The sequence below is a fragment of the Nesoenas mayeri genome (assembly GCF_963082525.1).
Source record: "Nesoenas mayeri genome assembly, chromosome: 26".
NCBI classification, from domain to species: domain Eukaryota; kingdom Metazoa; phylum Chordata; class Aves; order Columbiformes; family Columbidae; genus Nesoenas; species Nesoenas mayeri.
Window position 1 is genome coordinate 2,368,141 of NC_137552.1, and position 20,030 is coordinate 2,388,170.

Sequence of the window (20,030 nt, forward strand, 5' to 3'; positions counted from 1 at the left end):
GGCGAGGAAGAAGAGGGGCCAGCGGGGCCAGGTTGACAGTGGGGGGGACATGGGGACCCCCCCGCCCCGGGCACTGCAGGGAGCTGCTGCCTGTTCGTTAGATGGCATTAATATATTAAAAAAACAAAAAGATACCCCCCCGCCCCCGCTTTGTGCCTCAGTTTCCCCACCCAACAAGGAGCCAGGGGCCACGGCTTGTCCTGGAAACCTTTAATTGGGGTGGGGTCCCCAGGGCCATCAGAGCAGCACCCTGCGGGGTGGGGGCTGGTCCCAGCGCTGGGGGCTGCACCCCCAGCCCCCCCCAGTGCAGCGGGACCCCCTTGGGCAGCAGTGCCGGCCGTCCGAGCAGCAGGAGCCCTGCGGAGAGACACAGGGTAAGGGGGGGACCAGGAGGTGATGTCACCCACACCCCCACCCTGTGTCCCCCCCACTAACCTGGGCAAAGGGGCAGCACCCCCAGGAGCCCCCCCGGCCCCGGCAGCACCGCTGGCCACCCCAGCAGGAGTGGGTGGCATTGCAGGACACGGCGGCACCCGCAGCGGCGCCGGGGGCTCGCAGCCGGGCGGGGGGGGGTGTGGGTGCGCGGCGGGGGGGCGCGGGGGCCCGGGGCGTGGATGTGGGTGCTGGCAGCAGCGGGGTGGGGGTCAGCAGCTTGTCGCAGCTCTGGGTGGCCTCGTTGCAGGTGTAGCCGCGGGGGCAGCAGTGCTGGTGGTCCTTGCAGCAGATGGCCTGGGGGGGGAACACAGGGGGAGCCTGGGGTCAGAGAGGGACCCAGGCGTCCGGGGGGACCCAGGCGTTCGGGTGCCATCCTGGCGCCTCCAGCCACATCAACCCCCCACTGCTCCCCAGCCCTAAGGGACTGTGCCAGACCCCATCCCCAAGGACCCCCGAGGGTGGGTGAGGGGCAGTCATAGAGGTGGGGAGGGCAGTGATGGATGTGTCCCATGTCCCCCCATCCCAGCCCCAAGGGACCATGACAAACCCTGTCTCCAAGGTGCCCCAAGAGCCCCCAGGGGGTTGGGGTGGGATTGATGAAGGTGGGGGGTGCAGGGATGCAGGTGTCCCATGTTGTCCCCTTCCTCTGCCCCAAGGGACCATGACAAACCCTGTCCCCAGGGTACCTGCAGAACCCCCACGGGGTGGGGTGGGGGGGCAGTGATGCAGGTGTCCCATGTCCCTGTCCTCCCCAGCCCTGCTCTGCCTCAACCCCCATCCCATCCCAACCCCTTGTACCCTGGCATGGCCCCCCCACAACCTGCTCCAGCGGGCAGCACCCCCAGGTCCCCAAGCTCAGCGGGCAGCAGGTGCTGCCCTGGGGACAGCTGGTCTCCTCGTCACACTTCACGTCCCCCCCCCGGGCCTGCGCCGGGGTCTTGTGCACCCAGGGCCGGGGGGGCTCTCCGTCCTGCAGGCAGCTGCCTGTCCCCGGGTCACACGTGTAGCCCTGGGGACAGCAGTGCACGTGGTCGGGGCAGCAGACGGCCTGGGGGGGCAAAGAGGAGGGATGAGCCCAGGCTGACCCCCCCAGGGGACGAACCGTGTTCCCACCTGCCCAGCTCCAGCCCCCCCCACCTCGTCCCGGGTTCCCCCCATCCCAGCCTAGCTCCATCCTGTGTGGGTGAAGGGAGACATGGGGACTCCCAGCACCCTCGTCACCCCCCAGGGGGACACAGTGATGTCCCCAAGCGCCCAGTGGCCTCATCCCCCTCCATTGCCTCCCCGCACCGAAGCCCCAAACTGGTCTCAGTTAGTAGAGTGGGTCTGACTGGGGGACCAGTAAACGAGCCCAGCGCCACCCCCATGGGACACCGGGAGCCCTTGGCCTGGCCTTGTCCCTCGTGGGGGACATCGGTCCTCATCCCACCCAGGGCACAGGGGACACCTGCCTCAGCCTGTGTGGACACAGGGGTGGCTCTGTCCCTGGGGACAGGAGGTGGCAGTGCCCAGCTGAATGTCCCCATGTCTCCAAGTCTGTGGCTTCAGCTGCTTGGGGTCCTTGGGCCAATTCCCCCCAGTGACACCTCAGCCCCCCAGTCACAGCCCAGCCCAGCACCCCTGGGTGCCCCAGCCCCGCACCCCTCTGGGGTGTCCTTGTCCCCATTTGGGGACCCCCGTGTCCCGCACCTGCTCCAGCGGGCAGCACCCCCAGGCCCCCGAGCTGAGGCGGCAGCAGGTGTTCCCGTCGGGACAGCTGGTCTCCTCGTCACACTTCACGTCCCCCCCCCGGGCCTGCGCCGGGGTCTTGTGCACCCAGGGCAGCGGGGGCTCCCCGTCCTGCAGGCAGCTGCCTGTCCCCGGGTCACACGTGTAGCCCTGGGGACAGCAGTGCACGTGGTCGGGGCAGCAGACGGCCTGGGGGGGCAAAGGGGAGGGATGAGCCCAGGCTGACCCCCCCAGGGGACGAACCGTGTCCCCACCTGCCCAGCTCCAGCCCCCCCACCTCGTCCCCTGTTCCCCCCATCCCAGCCTGGCTCCATCCTGTGTGGGTGCGGGGGACATGGGGACTCCCAGCACCCTCGTCACCCCCCAGGGGGACACAGTGATGTCCCCAAGCGCCCAGTGGCCTCATCCCCCTCCATTGCCTCCCCGCACCGAAGCCCCAAACTGGTCCCAGTTAGTAGAGTGGGTCTGACTGGGGGACCAGTAAATGAGCCCAGCGCCACCCCCATGGGACACCGGGAGCCCTTGGCCTGGCCTTGTCCCTCGCGGGGGACATTGGTCCTCAGGGCACAGGGGACAGGAGGTGGCAGTGCCCAGCTGAATGTCCCCATGTCCCCAAGTCTGTGGCTTCAGCTGCTTGGGATCTTGGGCCAAGTCCCCCCAGTGACACCTCAGCCCCGCAGTCACAGCCCAGCCCAGCACCCCCGCACCCCTCTGGGGTGTCCTTGTCCCCATTTGGGGACCCCCATGTCCCGCACCTGCTCCAGCGGGCAGCACCCCCAGGCCCCCGAGCTGAGGCGGCAGCAGGTGTTCCCGTCGGGACAGCTGGTCTCCTCGTCACACTTCACATCCCCCCCCCGGGCCTGCGCCGGGGTCTTGTGCACCCAGGGCCGGGGGGGCTCCCCGTCCTGCAGGCAGCTGCCTGTCCCCGGGTCACACGTGTAGCCCTGGGGACAGCAGTGCACGTGGTCGGGGCAGCAGACGGCCTGGGGGGGCAAAGGGGAGGGATGAGCCCAGGCTGACCGCCTCCCCCCAGCTACACACCTGGAGACCCCCCAGGGGACAAACTGTGCCCCCACCCACCGAGTTCCAGCTCCTTATCCCCTGTCCCCACCCTATCCCAGCCCGTCTCCATTCCCCCTTTATAGGGGGAGAATGGGGACCTCCCCTCACCCTCTTATCCCTCCCACGATGGGACACACAAAGGTCCCTGGTGGCCTTGTGCCCCTTCATCACCTCCCCAAACTGGTCCCAGTTAGGAGACGGGGCCTGACTGGGGGGGGCAGTCACCCCCCTTCCCCGCAGGACATTCTAGCGGGGGTGGGAGCCCTTCCTGTCCCTCCTGGGGGACAGGGGACACCTGCCCTCCTCCCACCCAGGGGACAGGGGACACCTGCCTGTCCCGAGGGGCACAGGGGACCCCCCCACCCTTGTCCCCCCCACCTCCTCCAGCGGGCAGCACCCCCAGGCCCCCGAGCTGAGCCGGCAGCACGTGGTCCCCTCGGGACAGCTCGCCTCGTCGTCACACCGCACATCACGAGCTGGGGACACAAGGGGACAGCTCAGAGCCGGCATGTCCCCCCATCCCGGGGCTGGGACAGGGGGTGGCCGCCCCCCGGGGGGGTCCTCACCTCGGGTTGACAGCGGGGGCCGTGTGGAGATGCAGGTGGAGCGCTCCAGGTCGCAGGCGGTGCCTTGGGGACAGCAGTGCTGCCCGTCTGCGCAGCACACGGCCTGGGGACAAGGGACACCCGTGTCACTGCCCACAGAGCCCTGCCTGCCCGGGGGGGCAGCGGTGACAGGGGTCGGGGGGCTGGCAGTGTGGGGTGCATGGCATGGGGAGCCTGGCACCGGGTGCTGTTCAGGCTGGGGGTGTGTGGGGGGGTCGTACTGGGTGCCAACCACAGGGTGCTCAGTTTGGGGTGCCCAACATGGGGTGCTTGGCTTGGGCTGGGGGTGTGGGGTGCCTGGTATGGGGGGGTGGTCTGTAACTGGGTACCCAACATGGGGGTGCTCAACATGGGGTGCCCAGTATGGTGAGGCTGGGGGGTCTGGTACTGGGTGCCCAACACGGGGTGCCCAACATGGGGTGCCCACTATGGGGAGGCTGGGGGGTCTGGTACTGGGTGCCCAACACGGGGTGCCCAACATGGGGTGCCCACTATGGGGAGGCTGGGGGGGTCTGGTACTGGGTGCCCAACATGGGGTGCCCAACATGGGGTGCCTGGTATGGGGGGGTGTCTGGTACTGGGTGCTCAATGTGGGGTGCTCTGTTTGGGCTGTGGGTGTGGGGTGCCCAGCTCATGGTATCAAACATGGGGTGCTCCTTTTGGGGTGCTCAACATGAGGTGGTCAGTTTGGGCTGTGGGTGTGGGGTGCCCAGCTCATGATACCAAACATGGGGTGCTCCTTTTGGGGTGCTCAACATAAGGTGCTCAGTTTGGGCTGTGGGTGTGGGGTGCCCGGTATGGGAGGTCTGGTACTGAGTCCTCAACGTGGGGTGTTCAGTTTGGGGTGCTCAGCATGGGATGCCAAACAGGGTACCTGGCATGGGATGCACAGCTTAGGGTACCCAACATGGGGTGCTCAGTTTGGGCTGGGAGTGCGGTGTGCCTGGTATGGGGTACCCAGTGCAGGGTGCCCAACATGGGGTGCTCAGTGCAGGGTGCCCCACATGGGGTGCCAGGACAGGGTGCCTGGTAGGGGGAGCATGGTGTGGGGTGCTCAGTATGGGCTGTGGGGTGTCCAGTATGAGGGGGGTTCTGGGGGTGCCTGGCATGGTGTGCTCAGCTCACGGTACCCAACTTGGGGTCCCAGGATAGGGTGCCCAGTACAGACTGGTTGGTTTGGGGTGCCCAGTATAGGGCGGCCAGTTTGAGGTGCCCACTATGAGGTTCCTGTTGTGGGATGCCCTGTAGAGGGTGTTTGGTTTGGAGTACCCAGTAAGGGGGGGCTGTTTTGGGGTGCCCAGCACAAGGTGGCTGCTTTGGGGTCACCAATACAGGGTGGCCAGTTTGAGGTGCCCACTATGAGGTGCCTGGTTTGGGGCGCCCAGTACAGAGTGGTTGTTTTGGGTGCCCAGTACAGGGTGGTGGGTTTGGGGTGCCCCGCACAGGGAGGTTGTTTTGGGGGGGCAGCACTCACGTTCTGCAGGGGACAGCAGCCGTACTGCCCCGGGGACAGCTGGCAGCAGGTCGCACCGTCGGGACACGCCGAGCGGCCATCGGGACACAGCACCTGGCGCAGTGTCACTGCGGGGGACACCCACACACACAGTGTCACCAAGCCCCCTCCCCACCGCCCTGTCCTCTCTGTGGGGACAGCCAGGGACACCCCAGCACCTGGAGGGGGACAGCCCTTACCTGCTGGCGGGGGCTGGCGCTTCCAGGCGGGGAACGCGGTGCCCATGGGGGTGTCACCGGCGGGTGACAGGCAGCGCCCATGGGCCAGGTCACAGATGGTGGCGTGGGGACAGCAGTGCACCTTATCAGCGCAGCACAAGGCCTGCGGGCACCAAAGCTGCTTGTCACTTTGGGTGTCACCCCCACAATGTCCCCGTGTCCCCCCGCTGTACCTGGGGCATGGGGCAGCACCCCCAGACACCACTGCCCCCCCTACAATGTCCCCATGTCCTCCTGCTGTACCTGGGGCATGGGGCAGCACCCCCAGGCACTGCTGGCCCCCCACAACGTCCCCGTGTCCCCCGCAATACCTGGGGCACAGGGCAGCACCCCCAGACACTGTTGGCCCCCCACAATGTCCCCATGTCCCTTCACCATACCTGAGGCATGGGGCAGCACCCCCAGGCACTGCTGGCCCCCCCACAATGTCCCCTCACTATATATGGGGCAGCACCCCCAGACACCACTGGCCCCCCACAATGTCCCCATGTTCCCCTGCCGTACCTGGGGCATGGGGCAGTGCCCCAAGTGCCACCAGCCCCATACAATGTCCCCATGTCCCCCTGCCGTACCTGGGGCATGGGGCAGTGCCCCAAGTGCCACCGGCCCCATACAATGTCCCCATGTCCCCCTGCTGTACCTGGGGCATGGGGCAGCACCCCCAGGCGCCGCTGGTTGTCACACAACAGGTGGCGTTGTCGGGACACTCGGACTGTCCATCGGGGCAGGGGACAGCACGGGGGGCTGCGGAGAGCAGGGATGAGGTGAGGGACCCCTGTGTCCCCCTCCTCAGGCCCCCCCCACATGTGACCCGCTCGTACCTGTGGACGTGACACAGGATTCGCCATCAGCGCTGCAGCGGGATCCTCGGGGACAACAGTGGTGGCCGCCAGCGCAGGGGACATCCTGCGGGGGGGAGAGAAAGCAGGGGAGAGATTGGGGGAAAAGCACCCAAAAAATGGCAAATAGAGGGTGGGGAAACTGAGGCACGGCGGTGGGCTCACCTCTGGCGCCGCGCAGCACGGGGCACCGTCCTGGCACGCTGCAGCACTGCTGGCGGGCAGGACCTGGAGGGGACACACGGCGGGGTTAACCACGGGTGGGGACACCCCCCTGTCCCCCCCACCCCGGCCCCTGGGTGCTCACCGGGGTGGCAGGGCACGGCTGCCCGTCGGGACACGGCAGCAACGCGCCGGCTCCGGCCAGCGCCAGCCACAGCGGCACAAGGCTCCTCATGGCACTGGGGGCTCCTGCACGCAGGGACCCCCCCGCTGCACCTCAGTTCTGCCACTCGCCGAGGCGGGAGCAGGTCCCGGCACCACCCCCCAGCGCAGCTCTCACTTCTCCTTTCGTGGGGGTGCTGGGAAAGCCCCCACCCCCTTGTCACCCAGGGCCCGCCCCCCCCCCCCGCAAGGGTGCACCCACACGTGCCGGGGGGGCCGCTGCGGTGTGTGGCACCCCAACCGCCACCCGCAGCATCCCGATACCATCACCCTGCACCGCTGTTGGGGGGCAGCCCCCCCCCAGCCAGCACCCTTGGGTGCAAAGGGCTGCCCTGCACCCCACTCCTGAGTCACCCCCCCCGTATGCCCTTCCCCCCCCACCACCCGCTTCCACAATCACTTTCACTTCCCTTTCTCCGAATGGTGTGTGTGACCCCCCCGCACCTTTGGGTGCTCCCGCCCCACGGGTGTCTGCACCCCACGGGGCAGTGGGGGTGCTGGTCCCCCTTTACCCCCCCCCCCCAGCTCCCACCCGTGGGGGAAACTGAGGCAGACTCCAGCCCCACAGCCCCCTCACACACCACCCGGGGGGGGACACGGCCCCCAGCACCCAAACTGGGACCCTGGGCTGGGGGGCCCGATCCCTTGGTGTCACCGTACTGTCCCCCCCAACAGCACGGGACCCCCGAGGGGGGGCTCGGACCCCCCCAGGGCCTCTATAGGGACACGCAGGGCCCAGACCTCGTGTTCCCCATGACTTCCAGTACCTCCCAGTGCCTCCAGAACCCCACCATGGCTCCCAGTGCTTCCCGGTGCCCACCAGCGTGTCCCGCTGCCCCCAGAGCGCCCTGTGACTCCCAGTGCCCCCAGTACCTCCCAGGGAACCCAAGTCCCCCACCCCCAGGGAAACCCAGTATTCCCAGTGCCCTCCCCGTGACTCCCAGTACCCTCTGGATTCCGTCCCAGTGCCCCCCGATAATCCCAGTATACCCAGTGCCCCCCGTGACTCCCATTGCCCTGCAGGGAATCCCAGTGCTCCCTAGGGAATCCCAGTATTCCCAGTACCCCTGTGACTCCCAGTACCCTCGGGATCCCCTACCAGCGTCCCCCGTGACTCCCAGTATCCCCAGTGCTCCCCCCGTGACTCCCAGTATCCCCAGTGCTCCCCCCGAGACTCCCAGTGCCCCCCAGTACTCGCAGGGAATAAATCCCAGTTCTCCCAGTGCCCCCAGCTCCAGCGTCCCCAGGGGTCCCCAGGGGCTCCCAGTACCCCCAGCACAGCGCCGGGTCCCGGTTCCCCCCGATCCCACCACGCCCGGTGCCACCCCGGCCCGTACCCGCTCCCGGTCCCTGCCCGGTCCCGATCCCGGTCCCGAACCCGCCGCTAGGGTCGCGGAGCCGGCCAGCCGTAAGCCCCACCCCTTCCTCCCCATTGGCTCACTGCCCCGGCCTGCCCCGCTCCCATTGGAGGGAGGTGCTTGGAGGGGCGGTGCCCTCCGCCTCCTCACCCTCCCCGCTCATCCCGCCCCTCACCATGTGACGCGAGTCACATGACCTCCCCCCCATAGTCACTCCGAGCTCAGCCCGGGGGTCAACCCGCGCCCCCCGCCCGTCCCGCACCCCGAGCGGCCCCAGCGGGGCGGGACCCCCATGGCCGAGCCTCGGGGCCTGGGACCACGGCGGGGCTGGGCCCTGTGGGCCCCCCAAGGCCTCGCTGCTGGGGCGGGGAGCGCCCCCGAGCCACCCCCAAGCCACCCCAGTTCTCCCCAAACTCCTAATCCCCCCCCAAGCACCTTCACCCCCCCATCCTTGTTCAGACCCCCAAACCTCCGCTGAACCCCCTGCCACACTCTCGAATCCCCTTCAAACCCACACAGCCCCTCCAAATCCTCTTCAACCCCCCTAAACCCCCAACCTCCCTGCCCAGTCCTTCTAACCCCCTTCTTCAAGCTCCCCAAATCTTCCCTAAGCCCCCCCAATCCCCCTCCAGCCCCCCCAAACTCCCAACCTCCCCCAAATCCCCTCAACACCCCCTCCAACCTCTCCCTACCCCCCCCATCCTCCCTCAGTCCCCTGCTCAAACCTCCTCTGAACCCCCAAATCCCCTTAAACACCCTCAAACTCCCAACCTCTTCCCAAATCCCCCCCAAACCCCCCTAAGCCCTCCCCCCCAATCCGTTGCCAAACCCAAAGTCCCCCCAAATCCCCTCCAAACTCCCAACCTCTCCCCAAATCCCCCCCAAACCTCCCCTAACCCTGTTGCCAAAACCCATAGCCCACCTAAATCCCCTCCAAACCCCCCTCCAACTCCCCTAAACCCCCATACCCCCCATCCTCAATCCCCCCAAACCCCTTCCCAAACCCCCAAGCCCCACAAATCTCCTCCAAACCCCCCAAACTCCCATCTTCCCAAATCCCCCCCAAACCTCTTCTAAACCTATTGCCAAACCCCCAAACTCCCAACCTCTTCCCAAATCCCCCCCAATTCTCCCCTAAATCTGTTACCAAACCCCAAAGTCCCCCCAGATCCCCTAAAACACCCCCCTAAACTCCCTCGCCCCCCCCAGCCCCTCTAACCCCCCCAAACTCCCAACCTCTTCCCAAATGTCCCCCAAACCTCCCCTAAACCTGTTGCCAAAACCCATAGCCCACCCAAATCCCCTCCAAACCCCCCTAAACCTCCATACCCCCCATCAATCCCCCCAAACCACTTGCCAAACCCCATAGCCCCCCCAAATCCCCCAAACTCCCAACCTCTTCCCAAGTCCCCCCTCAACCCCTCATCCTCCCTCAATCCCCCCAAACCCCTTCCCAAAGCCCCCAAATCCCCTCCAAACCCCCAAACTCCCAACATCTTCCCAAATCCCCCCCAAATCTGTTACCAAACCCCAAAGTCCCCCTAGATCCCCTAAAACACCCCCCTAAGCTCCCTCCCCCCCCCCCCAGCCCCTCTAACCCCCCCAAACTCCCAACCTCTTCCCAAATCCCCTCCAACCCCCCATCCACCCTCAAACCCCCCAAGTTCTCCCCCTAAACCCCCTTTGGCATCACAACCCCCCACACCAGGCCACCCCCAGACACCGCCATGTTTGGGGGGGGGACACCCCCCACCCCAAGGTGTTTATTGGCATCGGGGGGTGCCGGGGGGTCTCAGATGGCCGACTGCTCCTGGCGGAAGGCCTCGGCGGTGGCCAGCGGGCGCTCGGGCTCGGTGGCCATGGCGGCCTGGCGCAGCACGGCCATGTGCTCCTCGGCCGCCGCCAGCGAGCGCTCGACCCAGCTGCGGGCCGCGGGCTGGCGGCAGGCGCTGCGGGTCACCAGCACCAGGTGACTGACCGACAGCAGCAGCGCCGCGGCCCTGCGGGGACACGGGGACACGTCACCTCCCGCCTGGGCTGGGGACCCCCGGGGGAGGCGGTGGGTTTGACATGGGGAGCGTGACTCAGTTTCCCCATCTGTAGTGTAGGGGTGTGGAGGTTCCCCCAACCCATCCTGCTGGGTCACCCCACAGTGTTTGTCCCCAGCTAAGTGGTACTGGTGTCACTTTATCCCCCTGCCCTGTGCTGGTTACCCACCCAGGTGAGATGGCGGCTTTGCCTGCGGGGACACGGGGACACGTCACCTCCCGCCTGGGCTGGGGACCCCCGGGGGAGGCGGTGGGTTTGACATGGGGAGCGTGACTCAGTTTCCCCATCTGTAGCGTAGGGGTGTGGAGATTCCCCCAACCCATCCCGCTGGGTCACCCCGCAGTGTTTGTTCCCAACTAAGTGGTACTGTTGTCACTTTACCCCCCTGTGCTGTGTAGCCCCCCCCCAGGTGACACGGTGGGTTTGCCAACAGGACCGTGCCTCAGTTTCCCCATCTGCAGCATAGGGGTGTGCAGATCCCCCCTCCTCATCCTGCTGGGCCACCTTGCAGTGTTTGTCCCCAACTAAGTGGCACTGGTGTCCCTTTGCTCCCCCCACATGCTGTGTACCCCCCCAGGTGAGGTGGTGGCTTTGATACCGGGGTGTGCCTCAGTTTCCCCATCCCTAGCATAGGTGGGTAGAGGTTCCCCCAACCCATCTCACTGGGTCACCCCGCAGTGTTTGTCCCCAGTTAAGTGGCACTGGTGTCCCTTCACCCCCCCTGCCCTGTGCTGGTTACCCCCCCAGGTGAGATGATGGTTTTGTCACCAGAAGTGTGCCTCAGTTTCCCCATCTGTAGCATAGCGGGGGGGTGGAGGGTTCACCCATCCTGCTGGGTCACCCCACAGTGGTTGTCCCCAGATAGGTGGCATAGGGTGGCTATGGTGTCCCTTTGCCCCCCCCGGGCAGACCCCCAGGGGGAGGTGGTGGGTTTGCCAACAGGACTGTGCCTCAGTTTCCCCATCTGCAGCATGGGGGTGTGCGGATCCCCCCCGCTCCTCATCCTGCTGGGACACCCCACAGTGTTTGTCCCCAACTAAGTGCTACTGGTGTCACTTTACCCCCCTGTGCTGTGTAGCCCCCCCAGGTGACACGGTGGGTTTGACAACAGGACTGTGCCTCAGTTTCCCTATCTGTAGTGTAGGGGTGTGGAGGTTCCCCGGAGGTTCCCCCAACCCATCCCGCTGGGTCACCCCACAGTGTTTGTCCCCAGCTAAGTGGCACTGGTGTCCCTTCACCCCCCCTGCCCTGTGCTGGTTACCCCCCGAGGTGAGATGGCGGCTTTGCCACCAGGACCGTGCCTCAGTTTCCCCATCTGCAGCATAGGGGTGTGCAGATCCCCCCTCCTCATCCTGCTGGGCCACCTTGCAGTGTTTGTCCCCAACTAAGTGGCACTGGTGTCCCTTTGCTCCCCCCACGTGCTGTGTACCCCCCCAGGTGAGGTGGTGGCTTTGATACCGGGGTGTGCCTCAGTTTCCCCATCCCTAGCATAGGTGGGTAGAGGTTCCCCCAACCCATCTCACTGGGTCACCCCGCAGTGTTTGTCCCCAGTTAAGTGGCACTGGTGTCCCTTCACCCCCCCTGCCCTGTGCTGGTTACCCCCCCAGGGTGAGATGATGGTTTTGTCACCAGGACTGTGCCTCACTTTCCCCATCTGTAGCATAGCAGGGGGGTGGAGGGTTCACCCATCCTGCTGGATCACCCCACAGTGGTTGTCCCCAGATAAGTGGCATAGGGTGGCTATGGTGTCCCTTCCACGCCCCGGGCAGACCCCCAGGGGGAGGTGGTGGGTTTGCCAACAGGACTGTGCCTCAGTTTCCCCATCTGCAGCATGGGGGTGTGCAGATCCCCCGCTCCTTACCCTGCTGGGTCACCCCACAGTGTTTGTCCCCAACTAAATGGTACTGGTGTCCCTTTGCCCACCCTGTGCTGTGTGCCCCCCGAGGTGTGGTGGTGGCTTTGCCACCAGGAGTGTGCCTCAGTTTCCCCATCTGCAGCATGGGGGTGTGGAGGTCTCCCCAACCCATCCTGCTGTGTCACCCCACAGTGTTTGTCCCCAGCTGGGTGGCACTGGTGTCCCTTTTCCCCCCGCCTCTGCTGGACACCCCCCAGATGACATGGTGGCTTTGCCACCAGGAGTGTGCCTTGTGCCTCAGTTTCCCCATCTGTAGCACACGAGTGTGCAGGTCCCTCCCCTTGTCATCCCACTGGGTGACCCTGTGGTTGTCTCCAGCTATGTGGCATGGGGTGGCACTCATCTTGTGTCCCCCCCACGGGTGTCCCCCCACCCAGGGAGCGTCCCCGTCCCTCCCACCACTGTCACCTGGCATCCAGCAGTTTGGGGTCCAGCGGTGGGTACATGGATCTCACCACATCGTCCACCCTGCCGGTGGGCATGGCGTTAGCCATGGGACAGTGCGGTGACACCCCCATAGAGCCCCAGGACCCCCCTGTCACCTGGGGCTGATGCGTTTGGCCACCACGATGATGTCCCCCAGGCTGGCCGGCGACTTCACACGGGCGCCCGAGCCCATGGTCATGGCCACCAGCTTCTCGGTCAGCGTGTGGCAGATCTGAAGGGTTTTGGGGACAATGGGAGTGGGACCAGGGGGCGCGCTTGATGACACCAGTGCCACAAATGCCCCCCGTGCCACCCCCTGGACTCACCTTCAGGATGGCGATGCAGTGGGACACCAGACCCCTGTGGGGGAGAAGGAGGGAGTCAATCACGGTGCCCCCCAAATCCTCATTCCCCCACTCAGTGCCACATGTCCCCCAGGCCCTTGGGGACATTCCCACCCAGGGGCTGCCTTGAGGACCAACCCTTCCTGGGTTTGGTGATCCCCAAATCTTCACCACCTTTGGGGGGGGTGCTGGCACTGCACGGGGGTGCCCAGCAGTGATGGAGGGGGACATGGGACATGCCAGGGGGGGTGACACACTCACGAGGCGTCCTCCACCCAGTCCTCGTTCTCCAGGATGGCCTCTATGTGGGGGTTGGTGATGACCACGTCATCCAGCTCCAGCTCCGAGGGCTCCGATGGAGTCTCTGTGGTCCCCATCAGGTCCACGATGGGTCTGTTGGGGACATGGGGACAACCCTGGGGACAGGGCCACCTCCTCAGGCTCCCCCCGCCCTCCCAATGCTGTGATGATGCTGGACATGGCCCCACTATTGTCCCCTCAACGATGCTGGAGGTGTCCCCAGCATCACCCCCAGCCCATGGGGTTTGGGGTGCCTCCCCTCACCCGGGGCGGTGACAGGGACGATGCCACCCCCGCGGGGACACTCACTTGGTGTCATAGTGGTGCCGGAGGTCGCCGGGGTGGCAGTACCGCTGCCGGCACACCACCACCAGCGCCACGAAGGACGCCAAGAAGATGGTGGCCAGCACCCCGATGGCCACGATGACAACGGTCTCCATGGCTGGTCCCTGCTGGGGGTGACTCAGGCGTCCGGTGACATCTCAGCACGACAGGGTCTGCGGTGACAGGGGGACTGGGGAGGGGTCGGGCGCCCCATGAATGATCCTGCCCCCCACCTCTGTGCACCCCAAAACACCCCGTCAGGAAACGGTGTCACCCGGTGTCACCCACAGAGGGATCCTGGGTGGGCTGCCCCCACACGTGGGGGGCTGTCCCCACCCTGACATGGTGACATGGACCTGGGAGCCAGAGAGTGAGGTCTGGACTGTGTGGGGCCATGGGGATCCCTGAGTCCCCTCTGTGGGGACCCCCAGACCCTGTCCCTGTGGGGCCATGGGGACCCCCAAAGCCTGATCCCTATGGGACTATAGGGATCCTCAGAGCCCTGTCCCTATGGGGCAGTGGGGACCCCCAAAGCCTGATCTCTATGAGGCCATGGGAACCCCCAGAGCCCTGTCCCTAAGGGGCTATAGGGACCCCCAGAGCCCTGTCCCTATGGGGCAGTGGGGACCCCAAAAGCCTGATCCCTATAAGGCCATGGGGACACACTGTGGAGACCCTCACAACTCTGTCCCTATGGGGCTACAGGGACCCCCAAATCCTGATCCCTATGGGACTACAGGGACCCCCAGACCCTGTCTCTATGAGGCCATGGGGACCCCCGAAGCCTGATCCCTATGAGGCCATGGGGACGCCCAGAGCCCTGTCCCTATGGGGACCCCCATCCCCTGTCCCTATGGGGCAGTGGGGACCCCAAAGCCTGATCCCTATGGGGCTATAGAGGATAAACTATAATGCCAGGCCCAGGGGACACCAGCCCAGGACAGAGCTGGCCGGACCCCCGTGTCACTGCATGGGACAGCCCGTGTGTCCCCTGCAGGTGCCACTCTGGGGCTGGGGGGGGACACCCCATTCTGGTGGGTGGGAGGCACCCAGCCCTGCCCTCCCTACCTGCTGCCAGCCGGGAGCCACCGCCGGGGACAGGGACATGGGGACACGGGGACGGTGCCACTTCCGTACCACGCGTGCAAACACCGCAGGCGCCCGACCTTTACACCCTGACTAACGCCTGGGCCCCCCAGCGCGGGGGGTGCCAGACGTGCCCCCCCGAGCCCTCCAGCCCCACCTTTCCCCCTCCACTCCCCCACTAAATCCCATTGAATTTTAAGCCAGGTTTAGTGATTTGGCTTCAGTTCCCAGGCTGGGTGAACTTGTTCCTGTTTCCCCCTCCGCGACACAGGGCTGGGGAGAGCGAAGTGGGGGGGTTGGGACACAGTGGCCCTGTCCCCCCCCGCTTTTCCCACTGTGCTTAATGCCTTAAGAGGGATTTTGGGCACCAAAACACGTCCTGAGCTGTAACCCCTTGGTGCCTGGGCTGGGGAGTGCTGGGGGGGGGGCACAGCCTTGCGGGGGGGTCCAGTCCCTGGTTGGGTTGGGGTCAGATCCTGCTTATGCACCACTGAGCATTGGAGGGGTCCTGAGCAACAGTGGGAAATGGGGGGGCCCTGCCAGGGTTTGGGGGGGCGAGTGGCTTCTGGGGGGGGCCCTAGAAGGGGGTAAAGATGTGGGGTGGCTGGGGGGAAACCAGGGGAGTCCAGTGAGGGTGTGGGGGCCCATGTGAGGGTCTGGGGGGGGTCCGATATGATCCCTGGGTCCTGCAAAGCCCCGGTTGGGGACACACACACATGGAACTTATGGGGTCCCTCGGGGGGGGTCGCTCCGGGGGTTTCGAGGCGAGGGGGTCGCTCTGGGGGTCCTGCACGGTTCGGGGGGGCGCTCCTGGGGGTCCCAAGGGGCGGGGGGGGGGGGTGGGGTGGGATCGCTGGGGGGTCCCGTACGACCGTGGGAGGCGGGGGTGACTCTGTGGGTCCCGGGGTGGGGGGGGGGGTCGCTCCAGGGGGTCCCGCGCAGCCCCGGGGGGGAAATATCACTCCTGAGGGTCTTGGGGGGGTCGCTCCGGGTGTCCCGATGGGGGGTGACCCTGGTGTCCCCCCCGCCCCGTCGCGCTCCCCCAGCGGGTCCCTGCGCGGGACGGGGCGGAGCGACCCCCCCCCCCCCCCCCAACCCGGGACCCCCCGCGTTCCGCGGTCCCCTGGGCCCCCCCCGGGTCCCCCGACACCCCCGCACCTGGAGTCGCGGCCGCCGCGCACAAGATGGATCCGGGGAGGGGGCGCGGAGCGGGGGGGGGCGGGGGGCGGGCAGGGGGCGGGCAGGGGGGCCCAGGCCGGGATCTGCCCCCGCCCCCCCCAGCCGGCCCCGCCCCCAGCCCCACAGGGTCCCCACGGCGTCCCCAAGTGTCCCCTTGTGTCCCGAAGTCCCTTCGCTGCACCCCCGGAGCATCCCAACGTGTCCCAAAGTGTCCCCGCTGCAGCCCGAAGTGTCCCGCCGTGTCCCCTCGTGTCCCAGAGTGCCCCCTGCTGCACCTCCAAAGCATCCTGTCACCCCAAAGTGTCCCCTTTGTGTCCCAAAATGGCCCCACTGTACTCTAAAGTGTCCTTTTGTGCCCCAAAATGATCCCACTGCATCCCCAAGTGTCCCCATAATGTCCCCTTGTGTCCCCAAGTGCCTCCTGCAAAGCATCCCCTGGCACCCCAAAGTGTCCCCTTGTGCCCCAAAATGTTCTTACTGTATCCCAAAGGGCCTCTGTCCTTGTCCTCATCGTGTCCCCTTGTCCCAAAGTGCCCCCCACTGCCCCTTCCGAGCATCCCATTGCACCCCGAAGTGTCTCCTGGTGCCCCAAAATGTCCCCACTGTACCCCTAATTGTTTCTGTCATGTCCCCTCATGTCCCAAAGTGCCACCACTGCACCCTCAAAGCATCCCCTGGCATCCCGAAGTGTCCCCACTATATCCCCAAGGGTCTCCATCCTGTCCCCATTGTGTCCCCTTGTATGCCAGTGTCCTCTTGTGTCCCAAAATGTCCCCAGTGCAACCCAAAGTGCCCTTGTTGCATCCCTAAGTGTCCCTGCCACATCCTAAAGTGTCCCCTCTATATCCCAGCCACCCCCACCCTGTCCCAATACACTGACCTGTGCCTGTTGTGCCCCAAAGTGTCACCACTGTGTCCCAAAGCATCCTCCTCCTGTCCCTGCCACATCCTTTAGTGTCCGTGTCACATCCCAAAGCATCTCAGCTGTGTCCCTTATTGTCCCATACTGCCCCACTTGTGTCCCAAATCATCTCCATCATGACTCAAAGTGTCCCCAACCCGGAGTGGTGACTGTGGGTGATGGGGGCTCGTGTCCCACTGGCACCCACTGTGCCGCTGGTGTCCCCAGGGATGTCCCTGTGTCCCTAACAGAGACACCTCGTCCTCACAGCTAAACGGGCTCTTTATTCGGGGACATGTTGGTGGATTCCTGATGGACAAAGTCCCCACGGGCACAGCCCGGTGTCACTCTGCCCACCCTACCGATGGCACCGTCACTGTGGGCACCTCACCTGGGGACACTGGGTCTGTGCCACCAGCGAGATGGGGACCGCAGGGCTCCAATGTCCCTTTTTGACTGATGGGACCCCCTCAAACCCCACGTACCCCCTGGGGCTCAATGTCCGTAGATCCAGAGTGGGTGGCAGCGGAGGACGGGGCGCTTGTGGTGTCCCCAGCTCTGTCACCCCTTCCTTGAGTCACATCCCGGAGCCACCGCGCTGCCCTTCATCAAGCCCACGATTGCCACCACCCCCAGTCTGAGGTGACACGTGGCCAAGTCCTTTCCCCTGAGATGCTTCTCCTTCATGTCCCCCAGCCCGGGGCTTGTCCCCAGGTGTGTCCCCAGGGGGGTTTATCCGTCGGGGAAGATGTAGCCATACTGGTGCAGGATGTGCTCCACCACCTGGTTCTGGAACACCATGTGCATGGCCATGGTCCCCTCCTCGGTGGCCGGGCGCAGCAGTGTGGGGCCGAAGACGATGGCAACGCTCTGCACCGACATGCGGTTCTCCTCCTTGTGCTCGATCACCCTGCGGGGACAGGGGATGGTGTCACCTGGCATGTCCCCAAACCCAGCTCCTGTCCTGGGTTGGGTTTGGGGGGGTGGGATGGGTGTCACCTGCAGAGGTGGCGGAAAAGGACCTTCATGGTGTCGTGGTGGGCGGGCGGGAGGGAGAACACGAGGTCACGGACGCAGCGGCCTCGCCGGGTCGGGTCCTGCATCTCTGCGAGGGGGGGACAACACGGTGGGTGCTGGGACCTGCAGCTGGGACATGTGTCCCCATCCCTGTCCCCATCCCATCCCACCCCATCCCATCCCATCCCATCCCATCCCAATGTCCTGTCCCATCCTGTCTGCTCTGTCCCATCCCATCCCATCCCTTCCCGTCCCATCCCATCCGATCTGACCTGTTACATCCCATCTGTTCCATCATGTCCCATCCTGTCAACATCTGTCCCATCATGTCCCATCCTGTCCTGTCCTGTCCTATCCTGTCCTATCCTATTTGTCCCATCCAATCTGTTCCATCCCATCCCATCCCATCCCATCATGTCCTGTCCCATCCTGTCTGCTCTGTCCCATCCCATCCCATCCCATCCCATCCCATCCCATCCCATCCCATCCCGTCCCGTCCCGTCCCGTCCCGTCCCATCCCATCCCATCCCATCCCATCCCATCCCATCCCATCCATCCTGTTTCATCCCCTTTGTCCCATCATGTCCCATCCAGTCTCATCCTGTCCTGTCCGACCTGTCCTATCAACATCTGTCCTATCATGTCCCATCCTGTCCTGTCTGCCATGTCCCATCCCATCCCACCCCATCCGTGTCCCCGTCCCTCACTGATGGCAGCGATGAACTTGTCGAAGTGGCTGAAGGGGACGAGTGGCTCCGGCAGCTCGCGGAAGAAGAGCTTCAGCGCCCCGGTGACAACATGAACGTCCTCCCAGCGCCCGTCATCCAGGTCCAGGTGCTCGTCTGTGGGCCAGGGCAGCACCTCAGGCAGGTCCCAGCACCCCAGGGATGGGCGAGGGTCCTTGTCCCTCCCTTCCTGGGCAAACCGCTGTCACCCGGGGGGATAACATCCCCTTTGTCCCGTTGTCCCTGCGGTGACCCTACCGTGCTCCACTTTGTAGCGCAGTTTCTGGATGGTGGCCAGGTTGCCACTGACCCGGTACAGCCCATCGATGTCCAGCCCTGGCAGAGGATAGCAGAGATGGGGTTGAAGTCACTTTTTGATGTGACACCAGCCACCAGCTCTGGGTCCCCACATGTCCCCACTGTCACCCGTGGTGACAGTGACCGATACGGCCATGCCGGTGCCCGCAGCAGCCAACACTGGCCTTTCAGGGCAAACCCAGCAATGGAAGGGTGTCACCATGGAGGTGTCACCATGGAGGTGCACCCCGGTTGTCCCTGTCCCCAGCTCGGGTACCTCTTCTCTCCACACTCTGGATGCAGAGCAGGACGAAACGCGGCACGGTCCCGCGCTCCCGCTCGCACAGCGCCTGCAGCGAGCAGCCGAAAATCTGATCTGGAAAAGAAGAACCCAAAACAGAGGCTTGAGCACACAGCTGGGTGACATCAAAATGACACCCCAGTGGCAGGGACGGTGCTGGGGACATCACAGAAGGGTCCACTCCCATAAGGGTGGTGGGAAGGGGTGCGACATGCCTAAGCCCATCACCGTGACGTTGGGCCTGGGGTTGGGGTTTGTCCCCCAACCCGCTGTCCCCGCTACATCCCCTGCTGTCCCCAACCACCCCCCACCCTGGGGACACCCCAAGGGGGCTCAGCACCCCCCAGCACCCACCCTTGATGTAGCCCCTCTCGCGCAGGGACTGCAGCGTCGGCCGCCTCTGCAGGAACTTGCGCAGTTTGGTCCGGACTTTGCTGGAGTCGCTCTCGCCGCTGGTGCTGCCCATGGCTGCCGGGGACAGGGGACATGTCACCGGTGTCCCAAGGAAGTGGGGACACCATGGGGTGGCCACCACAGTGGTGCCAGTGTCACCCGAGTTCCCAATGTATGACTTTGCTGGTGCCACCCGTGTCCATCCCTGTGCCACCCTGGTGTCTGTCCCCATGCAGGGTGTCCCCGCTCACCTGCCCGCTTCTCCTCACTGCCCCCCAGCTTCTCCCGGGAGCCGAATTCTGCCCCGTTTTCTGCGTCCTCCTTGCCGGGGACATCGGTGCCCTGGGGAAGGGACAGCGTGAGACCCCTGTGACCATGCCCAGGGTGACATGGGGGGTGGCAGGCGCTCACCATCCTGCCGATGCTGTCGGCGATGGCCTTGTGCCAGGCGGTGATGATCTGCTCCGTGTCGTGCTGCAGGAGGAACTCGGAGCCGTCCCGCGTCCGCAGCTGCGGGGACAGTGGCAGCGTCAGGCAGGGACATGCAGGGACAGGCGGGGACAGGCAGGGCCATGGTCACTTGGCTCACTCGGTCACTACCCCCAAGTTTTGGGGGCCGGGTTATGGCTGA

At 65.4% G+C, this 20,030-nt stretch overlaps 3 protein-coding genes across 3 annotated transcripts in view; all 3 read right to left on the bottom strand.

Moving 5' to 3' along the window:
- Nucleotides 1–207: 207 nt before the first annotated feature.
- On the bottom strand, nucleotides 208–8,160 carry GRN (granulin precursor). Its single transcript, XM_080359619.1, has 14 exons — nucleotides 8,122–8,160; nucleotides 6,708–6,921; nucleotides 6,566–6,628; nucleotides 6,383–6,467; nucleotides 6,202–6,305; nucleotides 5,523–5,664; nucleotides 5,305–5,411; nucleotides 3,792–3,894; nucleotides 3,604–3,701; nucleotides 2,919–3,146; nucleotides 2,125–2,352; nucleotides 1,256–1,483; nucleotides 436–729; nucleotides 208–357 (listed from the first exon to the last, which is right to left on the bottom strand). Exons 2-14 carry the CDS (start codon nucleotides 6,795–6,797, stop codon nucleotides 238–240), a joined length of 1,890 nt encoding a protein of 629 aa, XP_080215745.1. The 5' UTR covers nucleotides 6,798–6,921; nucleotides 8,122–8,160; the 3' UTR covers nucleotides 208–237.
- A 1,774-nt stretch (nucleotides 8,161–9,934) lies between these two features.
- Nucleotides 9,935–13,616, bottom strand: TMEM98 (transmembrane protein 98; the record flags this gene model as incomplete). The annotated part of the gene is made up of 6 exons (XM_080359770.1): nucleotides 9,935–10,142; nucleotides 12,515–12,574; nucleotides 12,649–12,764; nucleotides 12,859–12,892; nucleotides 13,138–13,269; nucleotides 13,486–13,616. The coding sequence occupies 6 exons, from the start codon at nucleotides 13,614–13,616 to the stop codon at nucleotides 9,935–9,937; spliced, it is 681 nt and encodes a 226-aa protein (XP_080215896.1).
- A 3,782-nt stretch (nucleotides 13,617–17,398) lies between these two features.
- The window catches only part of ARHGAP27 (Rho GTPase activating protein 27), a gene marked incomplete at its 3' end in the record, with an annotated part of 11,392 nt that continues 8,760 nt past the window's right edge, over nucleotides 17,399–20,030 (bottom strand). Inside the window, exons 9-16 of the mRNA XM_080359842.1 lie at nucleotides 19,811–19,909; nucleotides 19,651–19,741; nucleotides 19,361–19,474; nucleotides 18,983–19,081; nucleotides 18,667–18,744; nucleotides 18,391–18,525; nucleotides 17,666–17,771; nucleotides 17,399–17,576 (exon numbers count right to left, since the gene is read on the bottom strand). Of these exons, the coding sequence (XP_080215968.1) occupies nucleotides 17,399–17,576; nucleotides 17,666–17,771; nucleotides 18,391–18,525; nucleotides 18,667–18,744; nucleotides 18,983–19,081; nucleotides 19,361–19,474; nucleotides 19,651–19,741; nucleotides 19,811–19,909 (900 nt within the window). The remainder of the gene's footprint in view (nucleotides 17,577–17,665; nucleotides 17,772–18,390; nucleotides 18,526–18,666; nucleotides 18,745–18,982; nucleotides 19,082–19,360; nucleotides 19,475–19,650; nucleotides 19,742–19,810; nucleotides 19,910–20,030) is intronic.